Consider the following 19,667-nt stretch of genomic DNA (forward strand, 5'->3'; position numbering starts at 1 on the left):
CAAGTATAGGAGTCTTGTTGGAAGAGTTAGGGGCAGAGGGAGGCTGTGGTGGAACAGGGTTCCACTATGCTGATACTCACTGGGTTGAAGTCATGTAGGTAGCTCTTGAGCAGCTTTAACTCAAGGAAGGCCGGGCAGTGCAGGATAAGGGAGCCACAACTAGCCCCCTGTGCCCATTTCTTCACTCAGACACAGATACCATGGCAAATTGAACCCAAGCGGTCTTAAGCCCACAAACCCCAGCCCATCTCTCCTCCCTCATAAGCTTTCAAATAGCCACGGAGAAATGTTTACAAGCTGCAGAGGCTTGAACTTCAGAGTGAACTACAGCATGGGGGGAGACTAAAATTGCTCACAACAAACCCCAAAGACATAGTCCTGGGACAACCCAGCGAGAAACAGGGTACATGAAGGCACAGACAAGGATAGTAGGAACTAGTGTTAACTCATTACAGCATATTTTTGGCTAAATATTTCTCATCGAGTTTGATGCTCTCTATTGACCTTTGGGCAATTTAACAGGTACATCTCCACATGGGATATAATGAATTGAGTCTGATAATTTATATCTGCATTGTGTCCTAGATCTATGTCTTGAGGTTATGTACATACAGTGTAGATCAAAGGTGTTTCTTATTTTAAAATTGATTACTCGCAAAAACATCACTATCTTCCCCTATATCAATACATGTACTTTTTTAAAACAGGGAGGGGGATGTGTGTCTTCATGCCAGTATTGTGGAAGAATTATTTTTCCATATTCCTCAGCAACACACGTGGTCCAAATCTTCATTTATTTGATGATTTCTAGGTATTTTGAATAACTATCATGAGAAAGATAAGGTGGGTGAGGTAATATTTTTTATTGAACGGTCTGTTAGTGAAAGAGACAAGCTTTTGAGCTCCACAGAGCTCTTCTTCAGGTCCGGGTTCAGAAATGCTCTTATTGCCATCCACTTTAAGGATAACAGAAATAGGAACAACCTGTCTTTCAAAAGGTACCCTGCACTATAGTGTATTTTCTAGGTCCAGCTGCCATCTAGCGTTCAGGCAGGCACATTGAAACACATATTTGTCTATACATTACTTAAATACTGTATACAAAGAGCATGAGCTAGAGTTATATTTTCAAGATTTTCCTTTTTTCTTCAGGTGCAAGTCATTTTATGACCCAATCCAGAAAAAATGTTTATCACCTCTGAGGTCAAAAAACAACACAGGCTGGTTGAACAGCACCCGCCTACCCTCCAAGTGAAAATAGGGAAGTGGATTATTTAACACAAGGAATTTGTACATAGCTCTATACTCTCCACCTCCAGCAGGCAGCACTTCAGAAGATTGAGCAACTTCCCCTACATTGTCTCATGAGAGAAGAATGGCTCTCATTGAGCCAGACAACCAGGAATATTCAAATAAAAACTACTTCCATCCCTTCTCATAAGAAAAGATTTGCTCCTACACCTCAGTGTTGCTGTTGTATTTTGGTTTTCCCTTCCTCTCGCCCAGCTGTGAGAGAGGAAGTCTTATTCCCCACCCAGGATCACATTTGGCATGGGAAACCCTAGTGTAAGGGATGCTTCACTTGCCTTACTGTTCTCCACAGTGAAATTGTTACCCAATAAAAAAGCACGGGCTGTACAACATGATTTTGATTGGTATTATGCTTAACTGATCAACTGTGTAGGAACCCACCCATGGTCAGATGTAACTATTTGCAAGAAGAAGTAGTCACGCAGTCCTAACTGAAAGTCTATGTCTGCAACTGGGACATTTGGACAGGGAGTGAGGGAACAGAATGGTATTCCTTCTAACTAAGAGTGAGGAAATGGAATCACAAATCTGGTAGTTGCTATTTCTTGTAAATATGTGATAGATTGTTAAGTAGGCAGACTCACTCACTCACACACACACACACACGGCAGCCATGTAAGTTTTAAAGGTATAATCAGAATACAAATTTCAGAGGGGTAGACGTGTTAGTCTGTATCAGCAAAAACAATGAGGAAACCTTGTGGCACCTTAGAGACAAACTTATTTGGGTATAAGCTTTTGTGGGCTATAACCCACTTCATCAGGTGCCACAAGGAGTCCTCATTGTTTTTTTTTCAGAATACAAAGTTTGCTAGTTTGACTTTTTATTTTTTTAATAATTAAAAAGAGTTTTAATATTAATCAAAATTGGCCAGCAACAATTTTGTCTGTAATATGATCTAAACGCCTTTGGCATTTTGAAAGACAGAAAGAAAATATCTAACAAACCAAATATGTACAGAACCTTTTCAGATGATCCACTAATACCACAATCTTTTTTCTTTTATTATTGCATACATTTCTCACATCAAGTACTAGTTTATACATTTCCATTTTACAAAACAAATCAGTTTAACATCAGATCTTCTGCACAGTTCATATTTCACACTCAAACTCATATTCCTCACAAAAACCCAGAGAGATAATATGTTGGGCAGACCTGCTAAGACATCACATTCATATCTTAGATTTAAAAACAATGAAGCTGTGGTGAAGTTCAAAAGGTTTTGATTATTTTTTTTCCCTACAGGGCCCCCAGGAAATGAAACTCTAATGAGTTCCTTCTGCTTAGCCCCTGAATTATCATGCAATTCTTTTTCTCACTAGGGCTAATTGTTTAAAGTTGGCATGGCACTGGCATTTCTAATTAAACATTTCCATAAAACTAGCAAAACATAACTGGTACAAGTTCCAAGGAAATGTAAAGATACCTGCTGGTGCTTGTATTTTAAGATACAACACACCTTTTTCCACACTAAGAAATAAAAAAGAACCACATATTTTCAAAAGTGATCATAACTTGGGGTGTCTCAATTAGACATCCAAAATTAGAGGACACTTCTGAAATTTTTGGCCCTAGTTATTAATTGGTCCCCAAACTGACCAAATTTTACTCTAAAAGGTACAGTAACTGTTCAATGTACCCACTGATATCAACATAATTCTAAAAATAACTCAGACTGCAAAGAACAACTAACCCTAAGGCTTTGAAAAATTAGCATTAAGATTTAAAATACTGTAATTTCTTTAACTGTAAATTTTAGGGCTCGACCTATGCCCTCATATGTACTTATACAGTATGTAGCACAACAGAACCCTGATCCTGACTGGTCATTACTGTCATAACTATCAAATAATAATTAAGATGAAAATCTGGACTACTGGCTTAATTTTAATTAAAATGGGTGGGGAGGCTTGGTTTTTTGGGAGGTGAGTTAATGAGTTATGAGAATCTTTTGGATTTCAAATTGTATTTAGACATTGAAGTAGATTCTCCCCTGGAAATGTATGAGTAAATCCCCTAAATAATTAATGGGAGCTACACACACATCAAATAGAGAATATGCAAGTGGCAGCATCAACTGAAACCAAAGGACCCATTCAGCTTATGGTCTTGCTTTTAACTATTTAGCATAAAACCCACTTCATTTCTCAGACTTTTGCCTGAAGGCATGACAGGAGGTGCGTACAGAGCTTTCTTCTTCCACATTACATCTTATTTTTTAGGAACAGCAGTCAATTATGTCTATAGAAGTAAAGGGCACATAAGTCTAAAAAATAAATGTGTCGTCTTTTAGATATTTCTCTAAACCTTCCCTGTGATAGCAACTGAAATCACTGTTGAATCACTCTTCCACAGTGATAATATACAAGTGTCCCGAAGTGTGCCTAAAGCTAAATGTGACTGTCTCCAAAGGGAGGTCTGGGATCATGTGATCTACTTCTACATTTCCTTCACCAGTGAGAACTTCCAGACAGACTGATAGCACTGTAAGAATTTAGAGGCTTCAGATGAAAATCTCATAAGCAACAATCAACCTTGATCACACTGGGGGAAACCATGAGAAAATTGGAACTAGGAGCAATCAACTTTCTCTTTGTAACATATGACTTAGAGCATTAGTTGCTCTCTTCCAGTGTGCTATATAAATTTTAAATATTACTTTTATGGGATTGTGTCCTTTTTTCCTTGAACTCATTTAAGCAGCTACAATACTATATAGGAAATATAAAACTGATGTTTTATTTACACAAACTGCAAACTTTGTTAGAACCAGTTCTATAACAGTTTCAAATGGGTCTGATTTCAAAACTCTATTTAGAAATCAATTTGTAATAAGTTATATTCAGTAGAAGTATATTACTATTCATTTAAGTGCAACATGTGACCTTACGTAGGAAGTTATTTTCTAAATTCCCAGAGTATGTGACAACTGTTGACAAACTTAGTATTACCACACTTAAGTGTAGTTGTGGTATTCAGTTTGTGGCATCGTCCCTTTGTAGGGGGATTATCTGAAGCTCTTTGGCTATTCTCTCTCCTATGGCTCGACTACTTGCAGCAATTATTCTTCGTGACATCAAATCAAATGGTCCTCCTAGAAACAAAGTCAACAACGTAATTGGCTCGTAGTCTTAGAAGAATTTTAATCTTGAAAAAAATAAGCCATAAGATCAACTATCAAAATGCAATACTTAGTCTAGCAGAAAATGTGTTAACAGATCCAAATATAAAAAATATATATATATTACAATGTGTAAAATCAAATTCTCAACACTGTCAATGTAAAACACGATCCAGTGGCTCATTCATGTATATAGCAACCAAATTCTCCATGCTACCCAACCTTGGGAAATGTTATCAAAGGAGATGGGGTCCTAACTCTACTTGGCTTATACTGAGCACCCCCTAACAATACTAGAAATGTGTTATATTAATGGTTGCATAAGGGAAGCAGCAGACATTTAACATGTTTCACTTAGAAACCACATACATTTGATTATTAGTTTGGAGGAACTGTAAAGGATTTGGTGAGAAATGAATCAGGGAAAAGACAGAACAATAAAGCTGTATGCTGAAGGAAATTAGGAAGGATCCTCCAAGCAACCCACAGAGTGGCTAAGAGATGTTTCACTGGGGAGACTTCAGCCCTTTGGCTGGTGTAAATCCTGCATGCCCCCAATTTGACCCTATCATTGAGGTAAAACTAGAAATTGACCCTTGCACTTCACAGGAATGGCCATCAGAAATAGGGACCACCATGACCATGGAGGTGGGTTGGAGCTCTTCTATCCCTTAGTGTGGGTCTAGACATTCTTCACTTTCTTTGAAGCCTCTTTTTGCCATCACCTACCCAAACATGGAAGGGTTTTACTGTCTTTGTGGTTGAATGTATAGCACCATTTCACTTTGGCAGAATTAAAAAGTTACTGGCACAGAAAAATTGTAAGTACACCTCTACCCCAATATAATGTGACCCGATATAACACAAATTCGGATATAATGCAGTAAAGCAGCGCTCCGGGGGGGGGGGGGGGGGGGGGGTGGGGGGGGGGGGGGGGGGGGGGGGGGGAAAACGGCATGGCTGTGCCCTCCGGCAGACCAAAGCAATTCAATAACGCACTTCCACCTATAATGCAGTAAGATTTTTTTGGCTCTCTAGGACAGCGTTATACTGGGGCAGAGGTGTATTTAGCCAATGTAATCAGTTCAGATCAAGTTCTGTCCCTGGATAAGCATGCACAAGTCTCATTGAGTTCAGCTGGTACCTAACATTAATACCTGGGAGAAGAATTCAGACTTATTATTTACTTTCATATCCTAACAGGGAATGATTCTACTGCAAGAGACTCAATGCTAGTAAGCAAGAACTTCTGCTAAGTGAACTAAAGGATAAAACAAGTGACAACTATAACTGTGCATTAATTTGATGGAAACACTGTTTAATAGACTTAAGAACCACCCAGATGATAGAATGGCTGAAAATCTTACTGATATGGGTCCTCATTATGGTTTGCCAGGTGGTTGATAAAAAAGAGCAAGAGAACACCCATACACTCCAGTATTCTCCATACCTCAGTTTCAAAAGTATCCACATTACCCAAAAAAACCAAAAACAAAAGAACAAAAAGCCCACCACCTTCCTGAAGGTTCCCTTCATTTACCTGATACATCCAGCAGCACTCCACCTGCTTCAGTAATGATAATTCCAGCTCCTGCCATATCCCAGCAATGAATGCCCATCTCATAATATGCATCGGCTCCACCAGTTGCCACAAGGCACATGTTTACCGCTGCTGTACCAACAGCTCTAATCCTAAAACAGATACAGAGATTCATTAACTGACAATAGTTTACAGGAACATCAAAATATTAAAACTAATCAGACAGTGTATACCAGCCAGCGTGAATAAAGCAAAGAAGGAAACTAAGGCTATTGTGAAAGCATATTATTTGTGAGAAATAATCCAGTATATATTCATTCCTGTTTTCTCCTGCTTATTTTTTATCTTAATTGCAAACAAGTGTGCATGCATTCATTCTCAGATTTCAGTTAACTAGTGTTAAAAAGAAAGAGTAATTAAGTAGTTTCCTTTAAAACACTTTCAAAATTGCTTTGAAGGCGAAAACATGAGGTATGTTTAAATAACTCAAGATAAACATTATTAAAAATATCCACCTTTGAAATAATGGATAGTCCACTTTGCTTTGTGAGTGCTAATTAGTGCGCAATTTAAATTGTTGTCTGATTGGAAACGTTACTTAGCTTTCACAATTGAGTCAATAAGAAGCTTTCTTGACTTTTGCAAATACGTCAATGTAATTCTCACTAAAAAACAACTATGCAATGTAAATCAACTATAAAGAGGACATTTTCAATATTCTTTTCTGTTTCATATTCACAGTACTCTTATGAGCATTATTGCCCCTGAACAAGTTGTACAATTACCTTTTAGTGAACTTGTCAGATATCACATATTTTCATATATCAGACAGTTATCAATCAAATATAGATTGAATTGTTATATAAAGCTCAAGTCACGGCAAGAGCTTAATCCTTTGTGACCCTTGATTTACAAACGGCATATAGCTGGCAGCTTAGAACTTCAAAGTGAAGATTCAAAATTGAACAGAAAATGTTTTGACTTCAAGATCCCAGAGACACAGACAAGGTTTTCATCTTGAGGCTAAAAGACCAAAAACATCAAGACACTTGATCACGGCCTTGGATAAGCCAAAAGACTACTCACACTTGATCTGAGCTCATAGAGCCGACTGTGCCCTGAGCAAAGGTAATTTAACTTATCATTTCACAGAAAACCTAAGATCTGTATTCAAGTGCAGACAGATGATACCTTGTTTCATGATATCAAAAATCTTTGTGGAAGTATGAATGGCATATGTGCTCAAGGAATCAGAAAGGAGCCTAAGAATCCTGGAAGAAAGGATAGTTCCTGGTCAGTACTCTGGGCCCAATCCTGCAATCCTTACTCATGTAAATATTCCCACTAAACTCAGTAAGAGTACTTGTGTAAATAAAAGTTGCATGACCAGAACTGTAACTAGGCATTTTAGTGCCCTGGATGAGCAAGCATATTTGCACCCCTACCATTTTTCATCATCATTTTTCTGCCTCCACTGTTTGTGCCCTGCATGGCTGCCCTGCTCGCCCCACCTGGGCTACGGCACTGTGCATGACTGGACCCTTTAAGCCAGATTTTTACTGGTCAAAAAGTATCCATTGAAACTGTAAAAAGAACAGGAGTACTTGTGGCACCTTAGAGACTAACAAATTTATTTTAGCAACTTTCGTGGGCTGAGTTGTAGCCCACAAAAACTTATGCTTAAATAAATTTGTTAGTTTCTAAGATGCCACAAGTACTCCTGTTCTTTTTGTGGATACAGACTAATACGACTGCTACTCTGAAACCTGTCACTGAAACTGTGTTTATGATAAAAAAAAAAAAAAATTGGCTGTGGAAAACTGGCTTGTGGAATTTTTGTGGAAATTTTTTTTGACCAAAAACCAAAAAGAAAAACCCACAGTCCATGGCTGAATTTTTTTTGTCCGCAGGAAAAAATAAATCTGAAAAGCTCTACGTAAAAGTTAGTTTTTTACCTCCTGATTTTTCTCTAGTTACATCAGAGAAGGGGAACCTAGAGAACCTGATAAATCATCCTTGTATCTAGTTTCTATGATTTCACATGACTTTTTCAAATGTTTTCTACCTTCTGGTACAGAGACATGATTTCAGAAAAAAAAATAAAAGACTTAGTTTTTAGAATCCAGTATAAAATGATACTTTTTAGATCAGAGAAACTAACGTTTAGTGTAAACCATATACCAAAGTCTTTAAATCCGCAATGCTGTTTTGATTGGCATAGTTTTGTACTATATATCCTACTTTCTAAATAATAATCAATTAAGAAGGTTTTCCAAGGTAAATTCCTATTCATGTTTTTTTCATTCAAGGCCTTGGGTTTAAACAAAGCCACGAGGATCTGTAAGAATAGCTGAGATTACTAAGTTTAGTACCTCACTCCAGGGGCATAATTTGGGGAGGTGTGGGGCGGGGGAGGGTTGTCCCCCCGAAACTGCAAGATCAGGCAGGTGCATAATTTGCCCTCCTCCACACAGGGCCACTGTTTCCACCGTTTAGAGGGATGGGGCTCCTGCTCACCCCTGAGTTTTGTGCCACAGGTCTGCTCGCGGTGCACACCCCAGCCACAGGAAGAGCTCTTCGCTGCAGCACCGTGCAGTCAGGTCACTTCCTCCAGGAGCTGGGGATTCACCCGTCAGTTTCCTCCTCTGCCGCACTAGCTCACCCATCCCGTCCCCCTCCACCAATCAGCAGCTGAGACTATATGGAATGACAATCCTCTGAACCAATAGTAGCAGGGCAGTGAGCAGGCCTCTGAGGGTGGGGCAGGCAAGGAGGGGGAGCACAGGGTCCCTAGTGGTGTGGGGGACAGCATAGTACACCCCATGGTGGAGATGGGTTGGGGAGAGCAGTGGTGGTGGTGGGTGAGCACAGGGTCCCCCCATCGTGGCAGTGGGAAGGAAACAAAGCACAGGGCCCTTAGTGGTGCGGGTGTTGGAGCCTGGGGGGAGCAAGGAAAGTGGAGTCAATCTTCGGGGGAAGGGAGAGGAGAGGGCATAGGGCTGTGTCTTGAGGGAGGAGCAGCTGAGAGGGAACAGTCCCTAGTGCAAGGATTCTGAGAGAGGGGGAGCTGTAGAAGGCTGGGGGGCTAGGAGCAGCTAAGTGGGTCTTGGAGTCAGTTTGCCCTCAGAGAAGCAGGGATTAACCTCTCCTCTCCATGGGAAGAGGCCAGGAACAGACCCTACTGGTCCAGTGCTGTCAAGTCCACTAGTGGTTGCAGCTTCAAGGACATGTATGTGTCCATGCTGTGCTGCAAATTCTGCCAGTAGGTGCTGAGCTCATGGGGGATGAAAGCTGTGCTTCTAGCCAATCCAGAGATCGGCATGTACTCCGCCGACATCCAACCCACCATGTAAATTCCCTTCAGCTACCACCAATGGGTATCTCAAATGCTGACTAATGTTACAGTAGCGCCCAAAGACCTTAAATCAGTAGGAGTCCCCGATTGTGCTAGGCATCATACAAAACCTTTGTCATAAGACCCCTCAGTTCCTGCTCCACAGATATCAATCTAATCCTTTAAATTTCATATGGCATTCAGGCAAGTATTATTATTCCCATTTTACAGCAATGGGAACTGAGGCACAAACACAGAATGGTACTTCAAAAAACAAACAAACAAAATATATACACATATGCACGCACATACACAAACTCTAAATAATAAACAAGACCTTTTTTCCTCAACTTTAAAATATGGAATTTTCTCAGTGTTTGGGTTAAATATATTCTCCTGTGAGAACTGCAACTCAATCATTGTAGTGTTGTGTTTAAGAGCCTCTGGAAAGTAAGCTGACTTTAAACTGAAGTGAAAATGACGTGAAAATGTCAGTTTCACTCCTGTTTAAACTCAGTTTCTAGTCTATTATTATTTGTATTAGGGTAACACATCTAGAGCCCCAGGTAGGTGCAGTATAAAATCATACGGCCTTGCCCTCGTAGGGTGTTTCCAAAAGTTAAATTATCTATTCCAAGCTTGGTGAACTGCAAAAAAGTAAGTAGCTTAAATGATAGAAAATAATCTAGATTCTTCTACAATTGTTTCAACTGTTGTATTCAAGAGTAGTAACAAAGTAAGAATATACATGTGCTTAACTAGCCCCTGTAATCACCTAATCTGAAATGGCTCCCTGTCTACGCACAATCCCACTGGACTGACTGGAGCTGCCTTCCCCCTCCAAATATAGATGTCAAACTATGTCCATGCCTCTCTCTCATCAGGATAAACAACAATGTTGTGTAAATCTTGTCTCTTATGTACAGTTTCTTGGTAAAAGCCACAAGACAGCTTGATTTAAATTGTATCATCCCTTTTAAAAAAAAAAAAATTACAGCAAAGAAAGCTGAGTTTGACTGCCATTTTCCTTCCTAAAAATCATGTTTGATGCAAGCTTCAAGCAGAGGATGAAAAACAAATTAAAAAATACCTTACCCATGAACAGGAATACTGAGAAGCCTTTCCATGTTAGAAAGAACTATCTTTAAAGTCGCTGGTTCACGGTTAGATCCCATTTCTGTTACTAAAAGTGATTTTGTAATATCTGGGAAGGGAAAAAGAGAATTTTTTTTCCCAACAGTTTGACTTACATAAGGACAATATTTAAGCATTTAAGTATATCATGCACTTTCACTGAATGCTCATTGTAATAAACATTCATCTCACATGTTCACTTTATATTCAATATAGCATAGAAGTAACTACTTTTGGCTAGACACTAACAGGAAGAAAAACTTAGCCAAAAAAAAAAAAAAAAGGCAGCACTATCCAGTCTCACTTTGTGTATGCGTTCACTGGGGTTACTTATGTCGCAAATTGTGATTCTTGGTAAGAATCACAACATTTTTCAAATCGTTAAGGTCTTGATGCAGCCAAGTATTTAAACATGGAATTAACTTCATGTAAACTGAGAAACAGGTGAACAGTGGTGCAACTAAAGTTAGGCCTACATTTAAATGTTTTGCAGGTTCAGGGCAGAGATAAGACTAAATTTTTGGTAGATTTGTCACTGTTTCTAAACAGACCAGTTTAACAAATATAGGCGATAAAACTTCCAAATTTCTAAATTTCATTTTTATTTTATAACATTCACAAGCATGTTATGTGCTTCAAAGAAAACAAAATATGGGATCCTTCCTCAAAGGGCTTACTCTCTATGGGCAAATAAGTGTACATTTGTGCAGGGATGGAGTGAGGAACAGCTATGAGAAAAGGAGACATTATACATCAATGGTTTCTAATAATTATAATTTTGGAAAAAATAAACGTAAGAATTTCCATCCTCATCCCCATCCCCTTCCCAAAATAAGCTAATCAGTTCAACTCACCTTCTTGTCCTGATACTCGAAGCTTCTGACCGTTGCAAAATGCACCTTTTCCTTTCCTGCCAGTGTACATTTTGTCTTCCACACAACTGTATACAACTCCAAATTCAATCTGCAAGGAAGAAAGGTTTATTTTCCATTAGTGTGGAAATGCCAGTTTTAAATAAAGAGAGTGGTGATTAATAATATGTTATGAATTTAATTTTATTTCTCTGTTGGATGTTAAGTAATAAAACAAATATACCTTTTTGTTGACAACAAAGCCAATCGAAACCGCCACAAATGGAAACCTTCAAAACAAAATATTTTACTAATTTATAATTGAGATATTATGTTTCTTTTGTTACTATACATTTTTTAAAGTCCTAGTTGTACTCCATCCATGTAATAACAGAGGAAATATGGAAGGTGTAAGCTATCCAGGGTGTCTTCTGAATTTTTCAGCTACTGCCCTTCACCACCAAACAGGCTCAGCAATGCCAACTGTAATTACATAGGGCAAGGGTCGGCAACCTTTCAGAAGTGGTGTGCCGAGTCTCCATTTATTCACTCTAATTTAAGGTTTCACGTGCCAGTAATACATTTTAACATTTTTAGTAGGTCTCTTTCTGTTAGTCTATAATATATAACTAAACTATTGTTGTATGTAAAGTAAATAAGGTTTTAAAAATGTTTAAGAAGCTTCATTTAAAATTAAATTAAAATGCAGAGTGCCCCCGGACTGGTGGCCAGGACCACCAGTGAGTGCCTCTGAAAATCAGCTTACGTGACGTCTTTGGCACACGTGCCAAAGGTTGCCTACCTCTGACATAGGGTTTATTTGTTAATACTACATCCTTTGCTTTCAAACTTTCAGGTTGATATTTGCAGCAAAATGGCTGTTTTCTTCTAACTCTCTACTAATTATACTACATAATGCTAGTCTCTCAAGGCATGCCAACTGTTGGTTACAGCTGGAAAGAATTCTATTTGGGAGCATTATAGGACTTGCAGAAGTACTGCTACTCTGGTAATACTTGCCTGGCTGTTTCTAATCAAATATAAGCAAGAAATTCAAGATCTATATAAAGAGATGCAATGAACACAATTGAAAACACTATTAAACATGGTTACTTAAATGGTTCCAGAGAAAACAGCAAAAAAAAATTCTAGTCTAAATGTTGCCCAATTTAAGTAGTAATCATGGACAAAATAAACAGATATACCTGTGTACAAAGTTAGTAGTTCCATCGATAGGGTCAATAATCCACGTGGGATTATCTGTCAAGGTACTGCCTTCTCCAGCTGCAACAGATTCTTCTCCAATGAAACTAGAGTAGGCAAAATATATTTAAAACATAAATAGTTAAAGAGGCTAGAATTTAACTTTGCAGTGGGTGATGTTTATCATTCTTAAAAGAAAACCAGATGTAACCTTAAAATTAAACAGCAATTATTGTGAAATTTATCTGAAAACAGCTAAATTGCAATTGGTATCTAAGCAAACTGGAGGGCTACCTGTTGAGGAATGATATTTGTGGTACTAGAGATAAGGGGGCACAATGGTAGAGACAGTAAAAATGTTTATTTCCTTTAATATTAGTTTACAAAATTTCGCATTATTTTAGACATAACATTGAAGTTTCTCTTCTTATTAGAGAATTCTGGTTTACCATTTTTCCATATGTCCAGTATCATGAGGTCATAGTACCACATAAGGATGTAAGAAACTAAAGGACAACAGGGAATTTTGGCAAAATTGTTTTATGTAAACTGTACTAAACATAAGTAATAAGTCAACTGGGAGGCTGCCTTGGGGAGGATCGTCAATTAAGCAAAATATATGAAATTCCCATTCATTTCTGAAGAACTGGGATATAATTAAAAACTCTTTAGAGAATATGTGCAACTCTTGGTCATGTATGACCAGAAGGCCTTTTCCTGTGACAAAGTATACTATGACTACACACTGTCAGGTAGAAGTAGAAAGTCAGAAGTACTTTGATGGACCTTATAGTAAGTGTCACTTAAATATTTAACACCTGAAGTTATGAAGTTCTTCCTTAACTTCCCGGCAATCTCATATTAAATTTCCTTGAGAAAAAAAAAAGAGACTCCATACTTTATCCCTTCATCCACCATTTCCTCTTCTCCCATGAGTAGCAATTAAAATATCAACAGAAGTTTTACCTGTGAGAAGGATATTTTTCTTTTATAGAAGAAATAATCATTTTTTCCACTTTCTGATCAGTGACTGTCACTAGATCTGCTGGCGAGCTTTTAACCATAATGGATATTTCCTCTTTCAGTGCTTCCCGGACTACCTGTAAGGAATATCATTCTGTTTATAAGAAACTTCAGGAAAATACTAATTATTCTGGCTTCCAGGAAAGTCCAACACATCATTATTCTTTTCTGACTGTAATAATCTGATCCTAATTTACACATATGCTTAACTTTATGTACTGCAAGTAATCTCATTTAAGGATGGAACATCTGTTTCTTAGGAGCTGTTTTAAAATTTCTTACTCTTACAATATTTTAGCATTAACAATGCTACAAAGTTGTAACGAAACACTAAATGCTGCACCTAGGTAAGTTATTTCCAGGCAAGGCCATGCACATGTGACTGAATCTCTGCCTCCCAGCCAAGAAAATCCTATTGAGGACTTCTAATGAAATGAGATGAACCTTTGTTTGAGGGAACGTTTACTGAGGCAGTTGAAGGACTTCAATATTCTGTGATTCTGAAGACTGTGTGGCTGGTATATGCCCTTGCCTGCATGCACTGTAAGAGACTACTGTATAGAAGCAGAGGCAGGAAATGGAGACCTGGTCATCCACCCTACCCCATGGCTCCTCAGAGATCTGCTAGCTTTTTTTCTTGCTCTCTGGCCATGTTAGACCACAGTCAGAGGGGCAAACCACCTATAGTGAGAGAGCAGGAACTGTTTCCTGGCAAGAGAGAGAGCCTCAATGAAAGCGGGAGGAGGGAAGAAGAAGGAAAGTTGTCTGCCCAAGGGCTAGAGAGGCACCATAGTGGAAGCAGGCTTCCTGTGAGAAGAGACACAGGACTGTTGAAAAACCACTCAGAGAAAATGCTGCCGGTAGCCATGCATACTGAAGTACATTACAAAACTGTTCAGACAAAAAGACAGTGGTATGAGAGACAACTGAGATGTTGCCTGCTACAGCAGCAAGGGAACTTAAAGGGAAACTCTTTTAACCAAATTTAAGGTACCAAAGGCATTTGTGCAACAAGGAGAAAGGATAAACCACAAATCATTGCTCAGTATCAGCCTGAGGAGTTGCACAGATTTTTTCCTAAATTAGCCCAGTTGAGAACAGGATACCTTCCTGTTTCAAACATAATGCCATTTTGCTTTAGAAGATTACGCTAATGTTTTTGGTTTTTTTAGGACAAAATATAGTGGTGGAATATGTGGGCAAACCCAAAAGTAAAATTCCCCTATAAGACATACATGAGTTTCTCTAGAAACAGACAGTAATTTGTAAGTAAATTTACATACCTCTCCAGCCTTTCTTGCTAAAGTAACTGCATAATCCATGCATTGTTGCCAAGGATCAGCCATCTTATCCTAGATACAGTACCTACTGGGTAGATTTGTTAACACAAATACTTAATAGAGTAAAAGCTGTGTCATCTGGCGCTTCATCAACCGGAAAGCTCTAGAAATAGGCATTTCTGATATCTCCCAATACAAATCTTCAATGGGGTTGCCAGAGGTCTGGTTGTCCCTGCTGCTCCCAGGCAGAGGAATGGCTGCGGGGGCTCCATGTGCTGCCCCCACCCCATGCGCTGGCTTCGCAGCTCCCACTGGCCAGGAACCATGGCCAGTGGGAGCTGTGAGGGTGGCACCTGTGGGTAGAGGCAGTGCACGGAGCCGCCTGGCCGCACCTCCGCATAGGGACATGTTGCCACTTGCGGGGGAACACCTGAGGTGAGCATCACCTGGATCTGGCACCCCGAAACCTCTTCTGCACTCCAACCCCAACCCCTGAGCATTCTCCCACATCCAAACTCCCTCCTTCCATTGGTAAGCATAACTCATAGTTAACCGGAATTTTTGACCAACCAGCACCCGCCATTCCCCCAACGTGCCAGATAAAGCTTTTACAATATATAGAAAGTTTTACAAATCCTCAAAAATTGTTGACCAACAGCTCACTACTTTCCCTGTTTCTGACTTCAGCATCCCCTCTCTGCTGGAATTTATGCTCATATGAAAATGCTAGACAATGAAAGCTTGCCTGTTCCCTTGCCACAATACAGGGGTTAATTCATAAAAACACTAAAGCTTTGTGTTGTTCATGTATTGTCGGGTAATTTAAAGTTCATATCATTATTATTTTTCTATACTTTTAAAAACAAGCGGGCAAGATTAAATCCAAGACGTTATTAAGCACAGACCCTGAAACTGGAAAGACATACATGCGTGCTTAACTTTACATACGGTGGGCAGTCAGCGACTTTGATGGCAGTACTCACCAGGTGTAAACTTAAGCACTAATATATGGCTTTGCAGGATCAAGGCCATAGTGGTGTTATGTAGACCATGTTTTTAGACAATGTCGAATGCTCAGTTCAAATTGTTAAAATTTTCACTATAACCTGCTTTGGATGAAAAACTGCCGATTTTTAAGGCAACTTTGGGTTAAATTGCTTCAGACATTTTAAAACCAGAGTGCAAAACAAGCAACTGGCCTATTTTGGAGATACACTTCACTCTCAGACACCTCAAAAATTCCACACAGAAAAATTTACAGATTATTGCAGTTATTTTAGTACACAGATGCTTTTACATCCTCAAGATAGTCTGCACCAGTATGAAAACACATAATCAATATTATAATTTAGGTAAGTTTGCACAAGCAGTGTACTATACAATGTACTAGACAGTATTTTTAGATACACTAATTTTATGTCATTAAAATTAATCTTATGACCCCCTATATTATGTGAACTGCAGGAACCTCTGGTATTTCCAGGGATTATTTAAAACAGAAAGTAGAGTCCTAGTACTCCAAAACCTATTCTGGAGAACAGTTCTTTAAACTTGACAGATCCACCACTGCACTGCATCAATACTGCTCCTGAAAATGAGAAAGGGATTGCTAAAAAGCAATGCAATACAAAGTATTCTTTCCATGGCAGAAGGGTCTGTTGAATTAAGAGCATGCTGTCAACATCGTTAAATATCACAGCACTTATAATAACGATAGCTGTAGAAATGTAAAAACAATCATGTTAGACTACCGGATTTAGTAGGAACGGCATTAGGCAGAATAAAGTTACATAGCCAGTAAAGATCTATGACGATGATGCGTGAAGTTGCCATATTTCAGGTTCCCCAAAAGAGGAACGGGCGGGGGCGGGCAGGGTGCAGCTGGAGGGGGTATCTGGGGAGACACTAGAGGGGTGCGTGTGTTACTGGGAGCGAGGACTTGCCTACAAATGCACATTGACCAAAACAGCTGTTCTGGAATAACGAGCCCGGCACAAGTCCCGGCGTGGGCACTTGTTGTGCAATGGGAACGCTCTCTTCCGATTTACTTCAGTCCACTCCGGAGTCACCCCGGATCGCGGTGCCGCACTCCCGATGGCAGCAGCCCGAAGGGTTTCAAACCCCGAGTGCCGGCTGGGTCTGGCTACGGAACAACCCCGGCGCGCCGCAGCCCCCGCCCGGCCCGTTACCCGCCCCGCTAGTTTAACCTCAACCGGACCGCGCCTGCGCTCGGGCCCCAGCACCCCTACCCGCCTCCCCGCGCGACGGGCTCGGTCGGTCGCTAGCGGGGACCTGCGGCGGCGCGGCTGGGCCGGGTCCTGCGCCGGCTGACAACGACCCGGCCGCGGCAGTCGGGGAGCCTCCCCCAATTACCTCACACAGCCCGCGCCGGGTCCTCGTCAGTGCTGCCGGTGAGTCAGTGACCCTCGCAGAACCATCCCGAACTAGTGCGCATGCGCAAGCAGAAGCCTTCGGCGACACCCGCACTAAGTATTAACCCTTCCCTCCCCTCTGCCCGATTTCCTTTCCGTTCTGGCTGCCCGGCTGCCCCTCTGCGCCTGCGCGAGGCTACACCACCCAGCCAATAGGCGTCCTTCCCGCCTCTTCGCCTCGCATCCTTTGGGGTGACCTCTGTGACGGAGGCCGAGGGGAGGTTAGTCCAGGTCTCCCTGTAACGTTAGTGTTGGGGCTGTTGCAGGGGCATTTATCCAGCGCGCTCTGTCGCTGTTCCCTGTTGCCCAGCGGAGCCTCACTGCTGTGCTCCTTCACCGCGGGCCTCGCCTCTTAGGATAGACTATCAGGGTTGGAAGGGACCTCAGGAGGTCTAGTCCAACCCCCTGCTCAAAGCAGGACCAATCCCCAGATTTGTACTCCACTTCCCCAAATGGAGCCAGGCCCAGAGCAAGTGGGGCCCCTGCGCTCCTGCCAGGGAAGAGGGGTGAGGCATGGGGGGTTACCCTGCTCTGCTCACCCAGCACTCCTGCCAGGGAGTGGGGCAAGCCCCCACACCCCAATCCAGCAGGAGTGGGGCCAGCCCCTATGCCCCAACCCCGCTCCCCAGCAGGCGTCTGGGCGGGCGAAGTGCGTTGAGGCACAAGGGCATCTCTAATTGGCTAGGGCCCCTGGGCACAGGCCCCATTGGCTAATTCACCACTGCTGTGGTGCATTCCCATGGTCTACCTACCTCATTGCCATCCCAGTTCAGGGATGCTGCTGCTGTATTCCCTTTCCATGGTCCAGTAATGGCACCCACTGTAAGCTCCCCGGCTAGCACCTCTTTTGGGTTCAGACCCATGTCTCTTTCTCCCTCCTGATCAGGGTATTTCCATGCTGCACAGTTCCCTGCCTACAAGGTGAATTCCCCAGCAAATCAGACTGCCTCAGCAGGCCTGCTTTGCCTTCTGAGAGATAACAAACAATGTAATCGCCTACAGTTAATTTACCACACAGTTTTTTTCTATGCAAACACATTTATTGTTAAAGTAAAAGCATCAGAGAGAAAACACATTAAAAACAATAAAAGAAACTACATGCATGCCAGTAAGCTAGATCACTCCCAACTTCAACAAGCGCCCTAGCAGGTGAACAGTCGAAGGACTGGTGGTTTTGTTTGGTCACAGGTTCATAACACTGTTACCTCAGAACAATCATGCCCATGAATCTGGGAGTCCCTTCCTTATACACTTTGGGTATTTGATCTGGTCTCACATAACAAGTGATAAGAAGACAAAAGGTCCCCTCCTGAAGAGGTAGCATCAAAAGATTAGGTTCAGAGGTGAGAAATTTACATTCCCTCCCTCCAGGTATTTCCTAAGAAACTCACTTAATTTTAAAAGTTCACAGTTTCAAACAGCTGAAGCTCACAACACTTCCTAGGGTTTACATTAGTCAGGTCTCCTCTGTGGAGACATTACATATATTCCCACAACGAACATTTGCCTTTTGAATACAATGAACTTCTAAGAGTATGTCTACACTGGCAGAGTTACAGCACTGCTCAGAGATTGCTGAAGGGAAACCGCTGTTGTGTGTTCACACTGTCAGCTGCCTGTGCAATAGCATGTTCACACTTGCAGCAGTATTTGGAGCAGTGCACTCTGGGCAGCTGTCCCACAGAGCATCTCTTCCTCTTCTGCCGCTAAGAGTTGGGGGAAGGCGGATGGGATTGCAGGGCATCCTGGTTCCTGTCCCAATGCCCCATGATGCATTGCTTCGCATCCCAGCAATCCCTGTGCTTCCGTCTGCATTTAGCACTATCTTTCAATGGTTTGTGTACTGCACGCTCTGCCTCTTCGGTCTGCAGGAATGGATCCCGCACTGTTGACCAATATGCTGCTCGCTCTCACTAACACATCATGAGTGGTAGTGGAGTTATTCCTTAAACTACAAAGACAAGAACAGTTCGACATTGATCTTGCCACCTATAGTAGCTACAACACGAGATTGCTCATGGCATTCATGGAAGTGCTGATCACAGTGGAATGCAGCTTCTGGGCTCAGGAAACAAGCACTGAGTGGTGGGATCACACTGTCATGCACATCTGGGATTACAAGCAGTGGCTGCATAACTTTTGGATGAGGAAAGCCACCATTCATGGGACTGTGTGATAAGCTCACCCCCGCGCTGCAGCACAAGGACACTAGAATGAGAGCTGCCCTGCTGTTGGAGAAGCAAGTGGCGATTGCACTGTGGAAGCTGGCTACTGCAAACTGGTATCGATCGGTCACTAACCAATTCGGAATGGTAAAGTCAACCGCTGGACTGGTGTTGACAAAAGTGTGCAGGGCCATTAATCGCATCCTGCTCCAAAAGACTGTGATGCTGGGCAACATGTGTGACATTGTGGATGGCTTTGTACAAATGGA

At 41.3% G+C, this 19,667-nt stretch overlaps 1 protein-coding gene across 8 annotated transcripts; it reads right to left on the minus strand.

The window, feature by feature from the left end:
• Positions 1-2,295: 2,295 nt before the first annotated feature.
• On the minus strand, positions 2,296-17,305 carry IMPA1 (inositol monophosphatase 1). Of its 8 annotated transcripts, XM_050941286.1 has the most exons (10): positions 17,175-17,305; positions 16,327-16,389; positions 14,805-14,889; positions 13,465-13,598; positions 12,501-12,605; positions 11,540-11,585; positions 11,299-11,407; positions 10,406-10,514; positions 5,977-6,128; positions 2,296-4,409 (listed from the first exon to the last, which is right to left on the minus strand). In XM_050941286.1, exons 3-10 carry the CDS (start codon positions 14,865-14,867, stop codon positions 4,291-4,293), a joined length of 837 nt encoding a protein of 278 aa, XP_050797243.1. In that variant the 5' UTR covers positions 14,868-14,889; positions 16,327-16,389; positions 17,175-17,305; the 3' UTR covers positions 2,296-4,290. The 8 variants fall into 8 exon arrangements, with proteins under 8 accessions (XP_050797243.1, XP_050797241.1, XP_050797237.1 ...); XM_050941284.1 differs by lacking the exon at positions 16,327-16,389 and having other exon boundaries at positions 14,805-14,886; XM_050941280.1 differs by lacking the exon at positions 16,327-16,389.
• Positions 17,306-19,667: the final 2,362 nt, after the last annotated feature.

This window comes from Gopherus flavomarginatus, chromosome 2 (assembly GCF_025201925.1).
Source record: "Gopherus flavomarginatus isolate rGopFla2 chromosome 2, rGopFla2.mat.asm, whole genome shotgun sequence".
Classification (NCBI taxonomy): domain Eukaryota; kingdom Metazoa; phylum Chordata; order Testudines; family Testudinidae; genus Gopherus; species Gopherus flavomarginatus.

What these genes read in the sequence shown, in the direction of transcription:
- IMPA1 (XM_050941284.1), bottom strand. Translation starts at nt 14,867, where the DNA reads ATGGCTGATCCTTGGCAACAATGCATGGATTATGCAGTTACTTTAGCA. An exon ending in ACTACTAACTTTGTACACAG is followed by an intron (nt 11,586 to 12,500) that starts GTATATCTGTTT and finishes TTTGTTTTGAAG; the next exon opens with GTTTCCATTTGTGGCGGTTT. An exon ending in CTCAGTATTCCTGTTCATGG is followed by an intron (nt 6,129 to 10,405) that starts GTAAGGTATTTT and finishes TATCTGTTTTAG; the next exon opens with GATTAGAGCTGTTGGTACAG.